This window comes from Centroberyx gerrardi, chromosome 11 (genome assembly GCF_048128805.1).
Source record: "Centroberyx gerrardi isolate f3 chromosome 11, fCenGer3.hap1.cur.20231027, whole genome shotgun sequence".
NCBI classification, from domain to species: domain Eukaryota; kingdom Metazoa; phylum Chordata; class Actinopteri; order Beryciformes; family Berycidae; genus Centroberyx; species Centroberyx gerrardi.
Genome location: NC_136007.1, coordinates 27,611,495 through 27,630,082, shown reverse-complemented (window position 1 = coordinate 27,630,082; position 18,588 = coordinate 27,611,495). Strand labels below are relative to the sequence as shown.

General features: G+C 40.4%; 1 protein-coding gene across 1 annotated transcript in view; it reads left to right on the top strand.

Annotated features, from left to right (window-relative positions):
• LOC139931375 (kin of IRRE-like protein 3) overlaps positions 1–18,588 on the top strand; it is a 78,717-nt gene that overhangs the window by 19,309 nt on the left and 40,820 nt on the right. Inside the window, exon 4 of the mRNA XM_071924865.1 lies at positions 8,558–8,715. Within this exon, the coding sequence (XP_071780966.1) occupies positions 8,558–8,715 (158 nt within the window). The remainder of the gene's footprint in view (positions 1–8,557; positions 8,716–18,588) is intronic.

Here is an 18,588-nt window from a genome sequence, read left to right as displayed (position 1 = left end):
TCATTTTTCATTTAATTGTGACTTTAATACCCTATGCTGAGCAAGTCATGAGGTTCAATTGCAATTTGCTGACATGAAATTAATAATAATCAATTTTAATTCCATATTGCAAATGAAAAGAGTCGATTTCGTCCATTTTCGTCCATTTGGCTCATGCTGCGCCACACAGCAGTAGGCCACAGTGTCATAAGGAATAAAATTGAGTGTTCTGTGCCCTATAGGCTATAGGTGACAAATGGAATCAAATTGCAATCTTGCTTCCACTGGTTGCTTTCAGCTCAGAAAATTGATGATTCCTTTAATCGACTTGTAATGACTTTCGGCGAAGGGATTGTTGAAGTTGATCTTTAAAATGTGTCGTCTCAATATATTTGGGAAACAGTGAAATTTTCAAGAACTTTCTTGAAATGGTGCGTGAACTATGTTGTGAATTTTCAAGATCATTCGCTAGTGGGAAACTCACCCCAGATGTGTCACCAAAAGCTTTGGACGTCAACACATGAACATTGTTCCCCATGGTCAGAAAAAGTCACTAGATTTCGTGCTAGTCACTTTTGAGAAATAAAGTCACTGGGTGGGTGTAAAAAGTCGCTAAATCTAGCGACAAAGTTGCCAAGTTGGCAACAGCGAGGATGGGAGCTTCTGAAGAGTTGCTGGGGAAAAGTCTCTCTCTCTCTCTCTCTCTCTTGAATTCACTCTTTCTTTCTTTCTTTTTTTTCTCTGTCACAGAGGTCAAACACCATAGTTGATTTGGGGAAGTGAGTCCTATGAAATGAGTCATGGGGCATTACCTTTCCCAGTGACCCATAACAAAATGGCAGCTGGTACCTTAACCTCAGTCCTTAGTGACTTCTTGTTAACATAACCCAGTGCAGGGAGAGAACCGGAGGAATCACAAGGCAACGGAGGTCAAGTTTAAGATTTCCATTGGCAGTTGCTGTCACTGTACTACACTTTGTATAGGGTAAAACTCATTGAGTGAGCCACAGAAGGCAGCACTGCACAGATGGCTACTGCTGGAGTCTTGTTGAGTGTTTAGATAATGTAAATGTGCATGTATGTGGTATGTGGTTTCACAGTCAGCTGTACTGTGCATTGATTTAGCATCAAAGAGCCAGAGATATTGAAAATTGTCACTCAGTCAGAGCAGAGAGGGGAGAGCTTCATGATTTATTCAGAGCATCCAGAGAGACCGAAAGCAAACCAAACACATCTTGCCACCCTGACATTATTGCTTTCTTACTATTCTCATTAGTTGACAGAGTCTCTGTTATTATCTTTGCATGTTTTTACGCCAGCACATAATATTTGCCCCTGCCTTTCATAGCTTGGGAAGAGCTCAAAGGTTTTATTATGTATAAGATAAATATCTTCTATCCTAAAAAAAAAAAAAAAGGCATTCGTTGTAAAATTCATGGGACAATACACAAAGCTAAATTCATTTTAGATTATATAGTACTTGAAGGGATACTTTGACATTCGGGGTTTGTTGCTTTTTTTCACTACTTGTCACTTTTTGGGACAAAAAGTGTTTTCTACGTTGGTGCTCCAATTAACTGGAAATGGCTTTTAAACATTGTTAGTATCAAAGCTGTAACTCCACTTTTTATGTAACGTGTACATTTCACTTTTTCAGCACATATACATCTGTCGGAGTTTGTGAATAGTCCACCACTGTAGACCTGGAGTCACTAGCTAATACTCATTTTCTTTTGTTTTAACCTTAAAAAGATGTGAAAATCAGACCATTAATGCATTCCTTGTCAAGCTGTCTGTCAGCTAGTTATATAATTGTGTTAATACAGCCTTGCTCCCCCATTAAATGTAATTTACCAGGTTGTGTCACATATTGCGCTGGCAAAAAAGCTTAAAGTTCTATGGATCCTAAGTTCTTCTGGATCCTGAGTGAAACTTATGTTACAGGTTGGCCTTGCAACTTATTTTTGGGAGTATTTTTGGGTGGGGCTGTCGCTTAACATACAAATGTACAAAGAAAAATAAGTGAACAAATTAACTATTAGTAATTAATTAACCTAAATATTCTAAGAATAAAAGTGAGTTAAAGTTGAGTTAAAGTTAATTGCATTCTAAGTGTTTCACCAGGTTCTTAACAGGGATAAAAATAACGTAACTATGAATTGCACATTTCGTGGCCGGGGTGAAGGGTGATGGAGTGTGCTCTTTTTACTCCTTTGCTCTCAAAGCTCTGATAGCTTTCTTTTGATGATAAGAACACTGCACCGGGACTCATTCAAGGCTACAGAGCTTAATTACTACTTTGTGTGTGCCGTAATATTTGAGTTTTTCATCCCTATGTGCCAACTTCTCCTATCTACCTCTATTTCTCCCTCTAAACATCTCAGAAAGCATGGCCAGCGGGCGTCCAAAGGGCTTCCCAGCTTCAGAGTTAGACCTTTAGTTTTCCAGCTGCTTCACAGAACCTTTTTCCTTGAAACTGTCCTTGCAAAGATACTTATTTGTAACTTTATGCCCCCTAAAATCATTTTCTCTCAATGAATCAAGTGTCAATGCCAATGGGTTGGGAGGATTTCTTCCAAAACAGAGCATGGGCCAGAAAATGAATTTTGAAAGCCAGAAATCTCAGCTATCATTGAGTCATTGGCATTGATCAACAACCCTATCAGCCCCCTGCAGATATATTATGGTCATTTTGTGCTATGGTGCAATACAAATCCTACTTATTGCCCCTTTAACACAGTGATCAGATTGATTTCAAAATATTTTCAAAAGTTTTAGCCAAATATGAAAGTATTTGGCATATAGTTCCCTGCAGTTCCCCCAGTTTTCTCATGTCAAACTGCATGTCAAAATCCCCTAGTTAAATGTTTTCTTGCTCACCAGTAATTATACACACCTGTTAGGTTAAGACTTAAGATTTAAAACTTTCTAATAGTGTCCACTCTTTATTTTAGCATCCAATCCATGAATCCCATACAAAGAGAGGCAAGAGGCTGTATCAGGGCTAAGAAATGTCTAGCCATGTAATTGCTATACTCTATGGCCCAAATGAAAATTTTCATTAGCTTAGATTAGATTAGATGGAATTTAAATGGCCCCTGTGAGGAAATTGGGTCACCACAGCAGCAGAGAGGATATAGATAAGAAATAAGACAAACAGAGAGAGTGCTGAAGAGAATAGAAGTAGTTACACAATCAAATAAATGTAGAATAATACAACAAAGAAATGAATAAAGACAGTCTTTGTTGACACATTTACAGGTTTGAGGTGCATGTGCATCACTGACTGTTCACATTAACAGATTTTCTTTTCTTTTTTTATTTTCCCTTCTTTTTTTTCTCTTATTTTTTTTTTTAAGTAAAATAAATAAATAAAAGTGAACAGATGGAGGAACATATATAGACAGAAATGAATCTGGAAGTGCAAATGTGCATTGTTCGCATTTACAGAAGGCAGAAGCATACATACAGAGATGTGTGCAGAAATATGTAACTGCTCACATACAAAGATATACAGGAATATTGGTATAGGTTGAATCTCTATTGCATGGCATCAATCTGCAACAGAGTCGCCAAAGAGACATTTCTTTATATGAAAAAGTTGTGGATTATCACTTTAAATACAGTGTGAATTTGCTCTTTTCAAGCTTATTTTATGAACATAAAAAATTATTCTATTGCGCAAATGTCTTGGTGACAGCAAGATAAGGTCAGCAGCGAGCAGCGAATCATAAATGGTGCTATATTCTAAAAAAGATGAATTAACAACACTGATTCTTTGCTATTTTTGGCAAGTAGCCAATGTGCATAAAGAGCCTGTTTCTGCATTTGTTATTCACAAATATTTAGGCTTTATATTTTATTGTGGATGTGAAATTACTGACTTATTTTATGCTGACATGATATTGGTTAAAAATAATCATGCTCTTTCCATGAATCTGCTTGACTGGCATAAGTAGTAATGTAATCAGGGGAAAAAAATCTTATGTAAAAAAAACATTGCCCTTCACTGTATTCAAATCTAAAGTTTGGATTTGATTGGTGCATGTTGGTGAGGCGTATCACATCATGAATTATAATTCAAGGGGGGGTTTGCACTTTGTATACAACATTTGGTAAACACTTGGTATACATGTTAGGACTTTTATTTTGAAAGTGCTTATGAAATACATACATAGGCTGCAAGGGCAGGCAGGCATGTTGTTGCAGTCCTCTTTTCCATTTACCTCTCATAGAAGTTGATTAGGCCACAGCACATTCCTCCACTTCAGCCCAACAGATGAAATTTATTAGCCTTTCTGCAGTACTGAAATGAAAAACAGTCAAGCAGGTAAATAGCATTCATCATTTAAGAAAAGCCTTTAGTGTGTGGCCCAAATTGTGATGCATTTCCTTGGATGGACTAGGAAAATGCAGAATACACATCCAACATAATTTATGTTATTAGGATAAGCCTACTTTAAGCTCAGCCGACAGTGGTCATAAATTAATACTTTATCATGTCCATATATACTTAACAGTAGGTCAGCCTACTACAGTCACAAATGGACAAATATGCTTGTGAGTAGTTGATGTTTTGCATGGCATTTTTGTAAAATCTGATCTTATGTTTTAGCCTGTTTGCTACATTATTATTAGCTGTCCAATTTTTTAAACGTCCACATTTTTAGAATCAAACATAGTTTAAAGGCTCAACTTTTTAAAAGGGATACACATTGAAACCCCAATTCCACAAAAAAATAACTTCCCCTGGAAACGGCTTGTTCACATTTTCTACACTGTCCAAATTCAGAGCCAAGTAACTTCCCCAAAATGTAAATCTGTCTCCTCGAGGGGAAAACACACACATAAGTGATTTAACGAACACCCCAAGTGCTTGTCTGGGAAGCTCATGTAGAAAGGCCTCGTTTTGTGAAGCGTAGGTGCCTTTGCAGAGGGTCAAGGTACATGAAATCTGGGAAATGTGACCCTAATGAGTCCCACATAAGTAAGATATATACCATATGCATCATAACATCCTCCTCCAACACGGTCTAAGCAAAAAAGATCAACTGCTGCCGCTCATAAAGGGACCGCTGCTCTTTTATAGTGAAGCCAATAACGAAGCTGTATGTGTCTCTACTGGAGAGAGAGAGGAGAGATGAGCAAGTTAGAGATGAGTGAGAAGTCTTTTTACGTTTTGAAGGTTTAATTTCTACCTTGTGTCAAATGGCTTCGCTGCAGTGTGTATGTGTGTGTGTGTGTGTGTGTGTGTGAAGATGGCCACCAATTGCAGCTTGTCAGGAGGGGGCTGTAATCAGTAGAACAAGAGTGATGAGAGAATGCCATTGGGCTCACTACTATACCTTTGTCCTCTGTACACACAATATAGCTGGATGTGAGGCCACAATCAATACTGCCACAAGGATGTTAGCGTGAGAGATTACTGATTTGTCGGTAGCCACGCTTCCAAAGTGGCGTATTTATTATCCAATCAGTGCAGAGCACGCTGGTCAATGAAAGACAATATGACTGGTTAGAAGAACCAGGTTCTACCAATCAGATTTCTGCGTCTTGCCTCCTTCCTCGCTTGCAAAGCACTGCTCACGCGCTCGCAAATCGTTTCGGCTGGGGTACGGAGGGTAAACGCTGCCAAAAGTCTTTGCGCGCTTTGAAAATATAGACATCATACATGCGGCGATATCGCATCTTTTTACATTTTCGCAAATCACTTATTACACTTTTGAAACTAGTTCTTTGCGAGGACAAATCCATTTTTCTCGCTCAAATCTTTTTACACTTTCAGAAATCATCCGTTACACTTTTCAAAAATAGTTGTTTTTTGCGAATACAAATCCGTTTGTCGCACTCAGATGATTTTGGCACGGAAATACCTTAATAACAGTCAGTCTGGATCGGTGTCTGCCCTGAATTACCCCTCGAAAAAGAAAAAAACCCTTTGAGAAAACATTGTGCCAAATAAAGTGGAAGCTGCTGCTCCTCGCTGGCTGTGTAACATGGTAGCAGGGGTGTCTTCTCACTGTTTCATGTAATGTACTGCAAATGAAGTGCATATTGAGTTTTAAAGGGCGAGAGCACGCCGTCTTGAACTTGCGCTCTCCCTCTCTATCACTCTCTTACTCTCTCTCCTTTCCATTTCTCCCTTCCTTTCTTCCAAGCACTCAGGATGTGCCATCTGCATGTTGCCTTTGATTTAGGCTTGCCCCAGATCTGCTACCTAATGAGCTGAGTGCTCAATCAATAATTCACTCAAGTTTGAATAAAATCCAGGGTGATCAGATCCAGTTTCATACAAGAATGTAATCAGTGCCTTTCAGCAGCCTCGATGCTTCTTCTGCCATTAGCTTTGTCACTCTTTTTGTCTCATTCTTCGCTTTGAGTTTATTTCAATCTCTTTTACACGGCTTTCCTTTCACTCGCCTGACCTCTTTGCCATCCATGAAAGGAAACCGACAAAGTTGCTGGTTGTCTTCTTTTTGTTTTTGCCTCCGAGTAATGACTCACCTGTGGGAGTTAGCGGTGGCATACAGCGTTAATTTCGGAGGTGGAATTAAAATAAGAAAGATATCACCAAATGTGTGATGTCTCACAGCAGGGTTTGGGTCAATTCACTTTTCAATTAAATTCAGAATGTAATCTGAAATCGCAATCCACATAATAATGACGGGCTTCATTCTCAATTATTTTTCATAGATTGGATATAAGAAGCTGTTATGGCAATAGATTTGCATATTTTTTCATTTAGAGAAAATCTACTTCCAGAATTTACTGCATTGGAAGTGAATTGATCCCAGCCTTGGTATACAGGCTTTTTATTGAGCAACGTTTGGACCAGGGATGAAAAACTGCATTTGTATGCTACTGATAGAGTTGATCCTATTAAACTTAGTGGGATGTAAACCTTCTAATGCTTGCAACATAGTCAGTTTTAATGATGGAACAACTTAGTATTGCTCATATTATATATCCTAGTTATATACAGCTTATTTGCTTGCCATCAATGTGGAAATTAGCTGCAAAGACAGCTTTTATACTTGAAAAATATAGTTCCAGTCAAACTTAGAGGTAGCTCCAGCACAGTGGAATTGGTCTATGCTGCATGAGACCTCAGATGGAAATTGAGAATGCTCACAGTCTAATGGTAGATATGGGCAGTTGAATTGCTGTTGTGAATTGCGGTTTCTCTGTAAAGTCCTTTGAGACCTGCCTCTGATACAGAGCTATTTAAATAAATGAACTTGAACTTGAACTTAGTTTTCCTGAATTAGGAGGTAGTTTCTACTCAAAACATCCTTTTATACAGTCATTCATCATTTCAACAACAGCAAACCAAGCATGCATTGGGTGGTGTCAGACACTCCACTCCACAGTGATCACCATAGATAGAAAATGGAAAAAAGGCATTTTCATGGGTACAATACCTCTACAATTTTGAGCACAAACTGGAAATTTATATTCCATTTGAGGGGTTACAGCAAGATGACTTTCTTTGCACTTCATCATGCACTCTAACCAAGAGTTGAAATCATATCCATGTACCATTATGATACAGCTATTCTGGTGAGAAAAAGCATAGATCCCAGGATTCGTGCCTACATCTGTGTCTTTTCATTCCCAGAGAGTAGTGTGATAGCACAGCTGATGCTGACAAATGAGCAAATAAAGTTCTTCTTCTGTTCTAAAAACAAAACTCTTTACTGTAAACGACTGTTAGCTCAAGTGCTAATTAGATTACACTAAGTAACAGAGCCTTAGGACTCATACACACTTTCAGCTTTAAACAGTATGGAAAACCTATCAGCTCTAAAACCGTCAAATCCACACCTCAAGGGGATGCAAAATTGCGAACACCAAGTGTTGGAAATATTTAGAAAACTATTCAAGGATCTTAGCTTTGGGTGCATACAGTGAACAGTTATAGAGATGTTTTCCTCTGTATAAGGCTCTCTAAGGCTAGATTAGGACCCTAAAATCACAGTTCAAAGCCCCCTTCCCTCCAGAAAGTTGGCATGGGACTACAAAGACTACTTTTGGACTTTTTTAGACTGGGCATGCACCCAAGTCACCCTGATATAAATCTGAATTAGTATGGGTTCACAAGAAAATGATTCTTGACTTGTCTTTGAGAGGGCAAATTAACTGAATTAATTAATTGATTGTTCTATTAGATCACTCTGCCATGTCATACTATTGATAGGAACTCTAACCTCATATCGGCCTGGCTGACAACATTGTTATTGTTGTTTTGTTGATTATGTTAATATTGTGTATGTGTATAGTGCATGTGCACAGTTGCAAAATCATGAAAAGTATCTAATTAAAAAGTAAAAAAAACAAAAAACTTAAAAGTGTGTGTACAGGCTGAGATGTTTTTTAATTTGTGTTTTGTTTTGTTTTTATTTAGGAAGCTAACATGGTGGCTAGTTACTACCAATCTGGCTGTTGTTGGCATTTGAACATGCTTTTCAGTCTTGCTCAGTCATATTGCGTGTTACAACATTCATACTGTACTCGATGTCCACAAAATCATCAAATGTACTAATATTTCATTTAAACTCATCACAATCTCCCTCCACAGTTCCTCCTGATGACCCGGTGATAGTGGGTGCCCCAGTAGTGAGTCTACGGGCCGGTGATCACTTGAACCTCACATGCCATGCTGACAATGCCAAACCTGCCGCCTCCATCATCTGGATCCGCAACGGCCTGGTCCTGAGTGGTGCCATGTACTCTAAGGTATGGAACTAGAACAACACTGCACTTTTTTCAGTTTAGAAGATTTCTGAACGGTTTTCAAATTTGATGATTTCTGCTAGGGTCACCAAAATTCAATGTGATCTATAACTAGTGTTTCTGTGCAAAAGTAATGGCCACACCACATTCCATGCAAATGTACGCGCCTTCCTCCACGCTTGCCAAAGGCTCCTTTTATTGCCTTTTTGAGCAACAGTGTCTCCTTCCAAACTCCTTCAACCTCACCCATGCAAGCAACCGCCACCTGCAAGCGCCTGTTCCGCCTCCTCATCAAAGAGGATAAAGAAGAAAATCTATTGCAACAGCAAAACATCGGGAAAGCTACAAAGCCTGATGGAGCCTCACCAGGGAGCCACAGGCGGCCCTGTGTTCACCAGTATTTTTAACCAGTCCTTGTCCATTAGGCTAGTGAAGATCATTTCTACTTTACTAAATATTTCATCATTGTTTCTGTGCCTAAGAAAGGTTAAAGATAAGGGTGCTCCGATCAGGATTTTTGGGGCCGATCAACGATCACGGATCGCTGGAAGAGTATCGACCGATACCGATCACCGTTCACGGGGTCTATTTGAAGCCTTCTATTCATCATGTAGCATTATTTATTTATTTAACTATTCTTAACAACATTGTATATTAAGTATTAAAATTAAGGGATGAGAAAGTATCATGAATTGACAACTGTTTATTGGCAGGCAACATGTGCAACATATTCCACTCTCTCTCATAGAGACACAACTTAAACCAGCAGCCTACACTTGGTTATTGGGAGCAGCTTAGAGCTTAACAAATATAACTTCCCTGTGGAATAAAATAAATAAAACTTTAGAATAAAAGCTAACACAACACACCAAGTTAGAACAATAAATTATATATAGGCCTACTGAGGCAACAAAAATCAATTCCAATAGACGGAAAACACAGGGCCTTTATCAATTTACTCCAACTTTAGAGACTATAAAAACTGCAGCATAACAAAATATTTTTCAATATTAATCTGGATTGAGGGAGAAAACATTCAGGGTCAGAGTTAAAAAGTAAATATTAACGTTTTCAGTCCACTCAGTGGATACTGACTAGCACCTACAGTAGCCTATATACAGCTGATCTGCTAGTCTCGGAAACCCAGCTGTATTCCGAATAACGTTAATAACCCTTGGTTCTTCTTTTTGGGAATTCAGTCGGTCGTCTTCTTGGCATGGAAAAAAAAATATCCCTCACGCCCACGTGTGCAATGGGAGGCGAACAGACGGGTCCGGTGAGAGAGAGAGTGAGCGAGACAGACAGACCGAGAGAGAGAGAGTGAGCGAGACAGACAGACCAAGAGAGAGAGAGTGAGCGAGACAGAGAGCGAGAGAGAGCGCGACACAGAGAGAGAGAGAGAGAGAGAGAGAGAGAGAGAGAGAGAGAGAGAGAGAGAGCGAGAGACAGACCGCACAAAGAGACTACTTCTGTTTGGATCTCTTCCCAACTTGTCTCTCCCTAACATTTTTGCAGATTTATTGTCTTTTTCAGACACCTGGTAGAACTGCCAGACCGGTGAAGCCATTTTAGCAGCGCGTAGAGAAATTGTCTCGCGTGTTTTGCGTCATCTGATCGGCGCTTCTGATCGGCCTTTATAGAGACCACCGTTCAAATTATTTAGAACGAATATCGACCGATAATGATCGGTGGCCGATCGATCGGAGCACCCTTAGTTAAAGACATCAATGATTTCAGACCAGTGACATGGACCTTAGTTATAAAAAAGACCTTGCCTAGTACTATCTCGAATATGTCATAGATCCACTTCTCAGTCCCTTGCAGTTTGCCTAGAGGGTAAATTAGTCAATGGAGGATTCAGTCAACATGGGCCTATATTTTGTCCTGGAACACCAGTACACCCAAGGCCATGGATCCTGCCCCCCCAAGATCCTGTTTGTTGATATTATTTCTGCATTGAACACCATCATCCTGGAATTGCTACACAATAGATTGTCCCAAATGAATGACACTTCCTCAGTCTGTGGGAGGATACCTGACTTCCTGACAGATAGAAGCCAGTTTGTGCAGTTCTCAAGTTCCCTGTCAGACCCTCTCGATGTGAGCACAGCTCCACCACACAGATGTGTGCTGCCTCCTCTCCCCTGCACATCAATGACTGAAGCTTCATCAACTTGCTTAAGTTTTCGGACACCACAACCCTGGAGGGCCCAATCACCACCAAGTACAGGAAAGAGGTGTAGCGGCTCGTGTCAGGGAGCGCCATCAACAATCAAGAGCTGAACACAGTCAAAACTGTGGAGCTGAGAAGTGACTTCTGAAGTAGCCTGCTCACAACCCCTTGAAAATCAATGGCTCGACTGTGAACTCAACTGAGTTGTTCAAGTTTGCACGGCCCAACATCACCAACCATCACCTTAAATGGGAGGACAATTCCTGCTTAATCAAGAAAGCCCAATACTGGATGTTTTTCCTGCAGCAACTGAAGAAGCTCAACATCTCACAACCAATGCTAATCCAATTTTTACAGTTTAACAGTTGAAAGAATCCTCATGTCCCTTATCACAGTCTGGTTGCGTGCCACCACCATCTGTTCCAAGGACAAGATCCATTGTGTTGCCTTTACCATTGCCATTACTGAGTGGGTGATTGGCTGCCAGTTGTTCTCGTTAAAGGAATTGCATGCCTAGGTGAACAAAAAGGCAGCAAGGACTGGTAACAACACTGCACACCCAGGCAACCATCTGTTTTAAAAACCTTCGGCCTACGGACAGTGGTGGTCCATTAGGCTGAAGACCACCCAACACCGGATTGACAGCTTCTTCCCAAGAGTGCTCACCCTACTCAACCAGTGCTCATGAGACTCAGCCCCTGCACAACCCACCATCTCTAGACTCCTCCTCTCCACACTACAGATCTGTCTAAAAACCTTCCACTGTTACTGTGTTGTTGTTTTTTACCATACTATTTATTATTACCCTTGCACTTACATTGTCTGCACAGCTTTGTATAACTTTAAGCTTTGCCCAAAATGGAATGTTCAGCCTCAGGAATGATCCATGGCCTATAATGTGCATAATTTATTTCATCCTTCCACCTCATCCTATCCTGTTTAACTGCCTCATGGCACATTTGTCCAATGAACTACTGGACACCTCCGCTACAGCTGTACTCATACCGTGCTAACTGAATGCAAATAGTAAGTGAACGTTGAATGTATAATTTTAGAGTAATATGTGTAGTCTACTGTCTAGAGTCCTATTGTCCTTGTACCATGTCATTATTGCGTTACTATATAGATTATTGATATGTCTTCCCACCAGTGTCACTGAGACAAATTCCTGTACATTTAGGACATACAGTAAATTGAATGTGATATTGCAGCTTGGTTAATCACAGATAGGTTACAGTCTGGTTAAGCCTATGGTCTCGGATAGCAATCACCTCAAAATGTACACAACTTAATTACCAGCTAGTGGACCAGGCAGACAGGGAAGTAATTATTTCATTCTATTAAGCCTTGTAGCTGCCTACGTAGCTTGTCAAAGTAGCACTTTATGAATACATAAATTGGAAGCCCACCCCAAAACAAACTGACAGCCATTACTCAGCCATTACTCAGCATTACATAAAATGTACATGTTGATTTTCGCATTTTCATAATACAGTGGTGTGCAATGGCTTTTAGTAATAATAATGTGATATTTTATGATCCTCATAGTAAATTCTCTTTTCCCTTGCCCCCCTCCACAGGGAGGTCAGAGGTCAGGGTCAGCTACAGGACAGCAGTCCTGCAGCTGGTAGGGATTCAGTGTCTGGCTCAAGGACACTTCAGCAGGGTGGATGCTTGTTGAAATTGGGTCTGGTTTCTCTGACCATTAGATCACCCTGCGGCCCAGTGCCGATGCCCAACCAGCATCGTAAAACTGGGCCCGATGCGGCGTGTTGTCATATCAGATGAATTAGATGTTGACTTCAGTGAGAGTACTTGGAGTAGTGATGACACCACTCATGCAGAGAAATTATCCTCCCGCTGTCTCTAGTGGGGAGTCTATTGACAAGCATCTGTGTCTGTGTGTTTAGCTGTAAAAAAAAGAGTGTTGTCAAGACATCTAATCAATAAACTGTTGTTGACAACCATAAAATAGAGGGCAACAGCCAATCTATTTGCCTCTTCCTCATACACTCCACCGTGACACCTCAGCTTTTTAAGTAAAGGACAAAATTGGACATGCAGTATAATAACCATAAGAAATAGAGTTTGTGATTGAATTTGTTGGCTATTTGTATGTGGCTATTGCTACTATGTCTATGATATTATTTAGCTCTTAATAACGCTTCTTTCAAAATACCTCTATTATGATTTGATTTTTTTTTTCTCCATTCCACAAACACAACGAACAATGGCCACCAAGCAAGGTAGTTCACGATATAAAAGCATTCTATCAGTCGACAGATTCACAGCAACAACCATTCAGTACATTTAAAAAAAAACAACTTTAAAATATAAATGAATAAATAAATAAATACGTATGCTGAAAACGAATACAACCCTGCTTTACATCAATATTATGTATCATTTTGCTGTATTTCTGTTAGTCTGCCATTCCTTTTAGAGCAACAATTGATAATCTAAGATCTATATACTCTCATTTTGTAAATCATAAAGCAGGACCTACAGAGTAAACAATCTAAAACACTATCACGAAAACCCTTTCTCCCAAAATTTACCAGCTCATGCTACCGAAGCAGATGTTTGCCATGATTAACATGATAGTCATCTCTGATATATCAGTATAGAACAAGCACTTAAAATCAATTTTTAATGGCTTCAAATATTGGAAACTCTTGCTGGATGAGATCAGATAAGCAAACCAGATCAAGCTCTGGACCGGCCAACAAGGAAGTGCATTTGATTATAAGATCAAGTTTTTACGAACCATGATGAAAGGCAGACTCTCCTCCCTCCTTAAAGAGGAAACCGCATCCCTCTCTCCCTCCGCTGTTCCTTTGCCCTTCCTTCAAACACCTGTCCTCAAGAAGGTTTGCTATATCAATTTAATGACAGCTGAGATTTTTAATTTGATCCGCAGGGCAGGACGGAGCGCTCCCGTTATGCTTTAAACATGACAAAAAAATTGAGGAAGCGTTCCAACCTGCTGAATTATGGATGTCTTCTTGGGCGGTTTGTTCACTTTGTTCAATCCTGGGCTGGAAACAGAGAAAGTGAAGAGGCACATTTAAAGGCATATTCCCCACGTGTGCAATCTGGGTGAAATTCAACTCGCTCTGGGGTCCGCCTTAGCTGCGGCAGGTCACTGGAGAGCAGCCCGTGCTCACTCACTTGATTCATTAGAAGCCCATAAATTAGACAGAGTCCAGACACTTAAACATGTTTATTAAAGGCAGAGACATCCTCCCTCATTAATATTCCATACATGCCACTTTACATCACTCTGTATGGCAGTATGAACGTGCCATTTTGTAAATGGGTTGCTGGGAGAGTGAAGGTTGGGTGAGTTCTTAGTGCATTGGAGTGTTTCATGTAATGTAATGTATGCATGTATGTATGTATGTATGCATTTGCTCTCACTGATTAAATAATCATCTGAGGTTTGCAGAATGATAGATATTTGGGATCGAAATTGATTTTGCCTCTATTTGAGGAAGAGATCATTAAGAATTAAAATAGCTTGCTTCGTGTCAATCATTTGCCATATATAAATGCAGCCGTGTGCAAGAGGATCGCTAGAGGATCATGTAACTACAATGCATGCACTTAGTTGTCCAACTCTTTTTAGTGTTTGAGGAAATTCAAAATATGACTTGTGACCAGTTAAAAACCTCTTAATGGATAAAAAACATATTGTGTTCTACGGTCTTGTTGATATGTGGTGAAAAGCAACAGTATGTCCTCCAACAACAATTCTATTGCTGCCTCAGTGGCAATTTGTTGTCCTGTTTCCTGCATCATGCCAAGCCCAGCAGCAGCTCTAGTGTTTGATCTAAATCCTATCAACCTCTCAGTAGCCTGTTCAGCAGATAAAAAAAGCAGAGGTTTTTCTACTCCTTGATACCTCTGTTGTCCTCCGTCCAGTATTCTATCCGCTACTTGAACAAGTTTTTTTTTAGTTTAAATCTTGACTATGGCCTGGCAAGCTACAACTACGACTCCCTTTTCACCAGTTTTCTAGATTTCATTTACATCTGATGTTAAAACTGCATCTTAACTATCCACATGACCATACACTTTGTTTCACAGGAAATGCGTAATTATTAATCTTGTGTACAAAATGTAATCTTGCAGGCTGTAGTTCGGTGGTAACATTGCATTCACTTATTTTTATACTTCTTGTTTTACAGCAAAGAGTGTGTTCACATCTTAGATCCAAACTCCCATTGACATTGCATTGGACTGAAAAGGAGGAGTGCCAAATTAGCATCAGCGGTACATAAACTGCTCATGTGACCTGACCCAGATTTGAACTTTTCACCTATGATCACACCACTCCCCGAGGGGTAGAGAAAGCATTTTACTACTGAAAATGGGCAGCATTCCCCTTTAATTGACACTTAACGCGCTCGTCATGCTGCCTGAAACTAGTCAATAAAGGAAGGAGCACGGACTGCACATTAACCGAATCTGAGGGGATTCCTGATGCGGCTTCTTCAAACGCAGCGCCATTACCACGAAACAGTCGGAGGCAGATATTACGAAGCTGGAAAGCAAACATTTATGAGGCTGAATTATTTGCAGTAATCAGGGATTGTCATATGATAATAGAATTTAAATCTCGTCGCAAAGCGTTTCTGCCAAATTTGACTTGCTTAGCATTAGATTTGTTTGTGCACGCTGAATAAAATATATGTACCAGTGCATCCTCACAGACAACAGGGTAAAGCGGATGTAGGCTCAGACTACAGTAATCACACACTGTTATTAGCACCATTCATCACTTTGTCATTCTTTTTGTGTCTTTTCATATTTGATATTACACGTCCAGTCGTTCCGTTCCAGGCGTGAGTTTTAAGGTTCCAACCTGTGTGAAGTGACGGGATCAGGATCGGGAGGCAAGAGATTGAGTTCTTAACCTCTCTCACGTTGTAGGAGTATCTGTACAGTGAGAGGAGCTCCACAGATCGGTTCACAACCGCAGAACAAAAAGACAAGTATTTTCATGTCGCTGTCTCACCCTAGCATAGAAAATATTTCGGGGCTGGCAGCGAGTGCGCGCGGGGGGGTAAACTTCAGCAGCATATTCATGACCCGAACAAGAGCCTTTTAAACTGTTGCATGTCACACTCATGACAAGTGATGCAATCCTTGTGTCAGCTTCCATTTGGTATTCATGTGAAGGGGGAAAAGCATGCTGAAAGGAGTAGAAAACAAAGTGATGGAGCAGCAAACAGCATGTGTGAAAAGGCAGTTTCAAGTTTCATATTTGTACGGCATGTTTTTCAGTTTAAAAATGTCAACATCCAGCTGGACTTTTGCTTTGAATATTTTGCTTTATAAGCTGCACTCCTGTATCCCACATTATGAGAACTGATATAAGGCTTGAATCCGTATTCATGAATATGGCATGTAGCTGATACAAAGCTCTTGTTTGGGTGTTAGGAATGTGTTACAAACCTGAATTCGTGTGAAGTGCTACTGGACGGTCTATGGTCAGTGAAGCACCACATGTGATCACCACATGAATCACTGATCTCTTCACAGTGCTACTGGCTCCGGAGCGTTTTCATCAAATAGGCCCGATAACAAGATGCCGTGTCGTAGGCTGTGGCTGCACTGTGAGTTTCATCATACGCTCACACCGGGATGCATTAAGTGACAGGTCGGATTTTTTGCTGAGAGCGGGAAAAGTAGTGCCAGTACGGATTTGAACAAAAACAGTCACCCGAGACGCAGAACAGCCGTTTTCAGGCCGAGTGTGGACGCACAGCGATGTAATCTCATGAAATCCAAACTTAAGAAGCAGATCTCCGAATCAAAATGACAAGTGTGCACAGAGAGCGGCTCAAATAAACACACAGAAGAGGATGTGCTCTCTTGCCTCTCCATTCCCCGATGGCTTCTTCTGTCACACAAGGCCCTGCAAGTGATGAATGCTGGGGTGAATGCTCTCCCTTCAGGACACCTTCTCCCAGGGGATTGGAGCGGCTCTCAGATATGGACAGGCAGGTTGTAGAAATATTCACCATCAAAGAAAGCATTGTTCTGTGTTTTTCTTTTTTTTTTTACACTGGGCAACATAGATGCACCACAGGGAGTGGATGCTCATGCCCATCCATGCCCCAAAAGCGTACTTTATGCCTATTTTTCCCAGTGGGGCCGATTCAGCCCAGCCCATGTGGAAAAGTGTGTGTCAGGAGAGGCAGACCGTGATTATAGCGGTTCCCAGTTGGCCTAAGAATTCACGGTTATATGCGATAATTGCACTATCTCACAGATTCTCTATCTCTGCTTTGTTGCCCTGGCTTCTCCCTTTATGCGAAGATATTTCTGATTCAGATCCAAGAAGAAATTTGGTTCCCTAGATCAGAACTTTGAAACTTGTGGGCTTGGCCCCGGAAGAAAATGATCATTTGAAGGCAAAGAACTCGCCTGCAAATGGCATCAATATTGTCCAGAGTGCTTGTGTATCATCCAAGGTTATTTTTTTTTTTTTTTTATTTTTTTTTTGCACTCAGCGACTTATGAGAGACAGAGGCATAAGATCTGATGCTGGTGAGTCCGGCTTTCTCTTGTAGGAGACACTCTTGGATTTTGCTCTTTCAATTTGTTACTTCCCGTGGACAGAGAAGATTTCCCACCAGTGTCCATACCCGACACCTGAGTTTCATTTCAATCTACAGTGCCTCTGTTAGCTGGGATGGGACGATTTTCTCTATTGTAGCCTCTCTTTGTGATTTAGGCTAAGATCGGTGTATTTGTACATACAAATCTCGCATAGTACAACTTTAACTTGGAATATAGATACACCTAAAGTACCCAGCTTGTTCTATGAGGCGCCAGCTTTTAACTTGGATGCCTTTGCTCCTCTTCCTTTTATACCCAAGGAACAAAACATGCCCTCTGAACTATGCAATTTACACACATGGGAGGAACTCCATTCATACCGCCAGCTGTTTGTATGCTTTTGCCAAACCCGGCTAAGGGCAAACCCCTTGTCTAGGCAATGTCTGCCTCTGTAATTAATTCTATACTTGAATGCCCAGTCACTGAGAAGTCCACTTCCAGTAAGCTCTAGTTTGGACAGCGTCACATTGTTTGTAATTTTGGCGACCGCACTCTTTTGGATGTGCAATCGCTCCATAACAGCCTGTCCACTTCAATTTTCGAGTATCTTCAGCTATACCAGATGAACTACAGATAATGGGTTGTTTATTGTTTTGCTATTTATTTGGATCCCCACTAGTTATCACCAGGGTAACTGCTATTTTTTCCGGGATCCACAAAACATTAGCAATATTACAAACTTCAGATATATACGGAGTGCAAATGAGACCAAAACTGCACCCCACACACTGTACAGATCATACTGAGATAATGAGAAGAAAAGAATAAACACAAATATGTGGGGGGAAAATAATGAATGGCAGGTGATCAAAAACGCAACCGAATGATGCTTTTTCACCAAGTAAAAACTTTTCATTTGACTTATAATGGACTGATGAAACTATTTTCCATGCACAGACTGCTCAACGTATTACTGTACTACATAGCACAATTGTTTTGAGGAATAATTTTCGATCACTGGTGTTGGATGCTTGAGAAAACAAACACCTTGGAGTGCCAAAGCCCTTTTAACCCTTTTAACTCCCATTCTGATATAACATTCAGATTTTGAATATTACATGAGGGCATGCAGA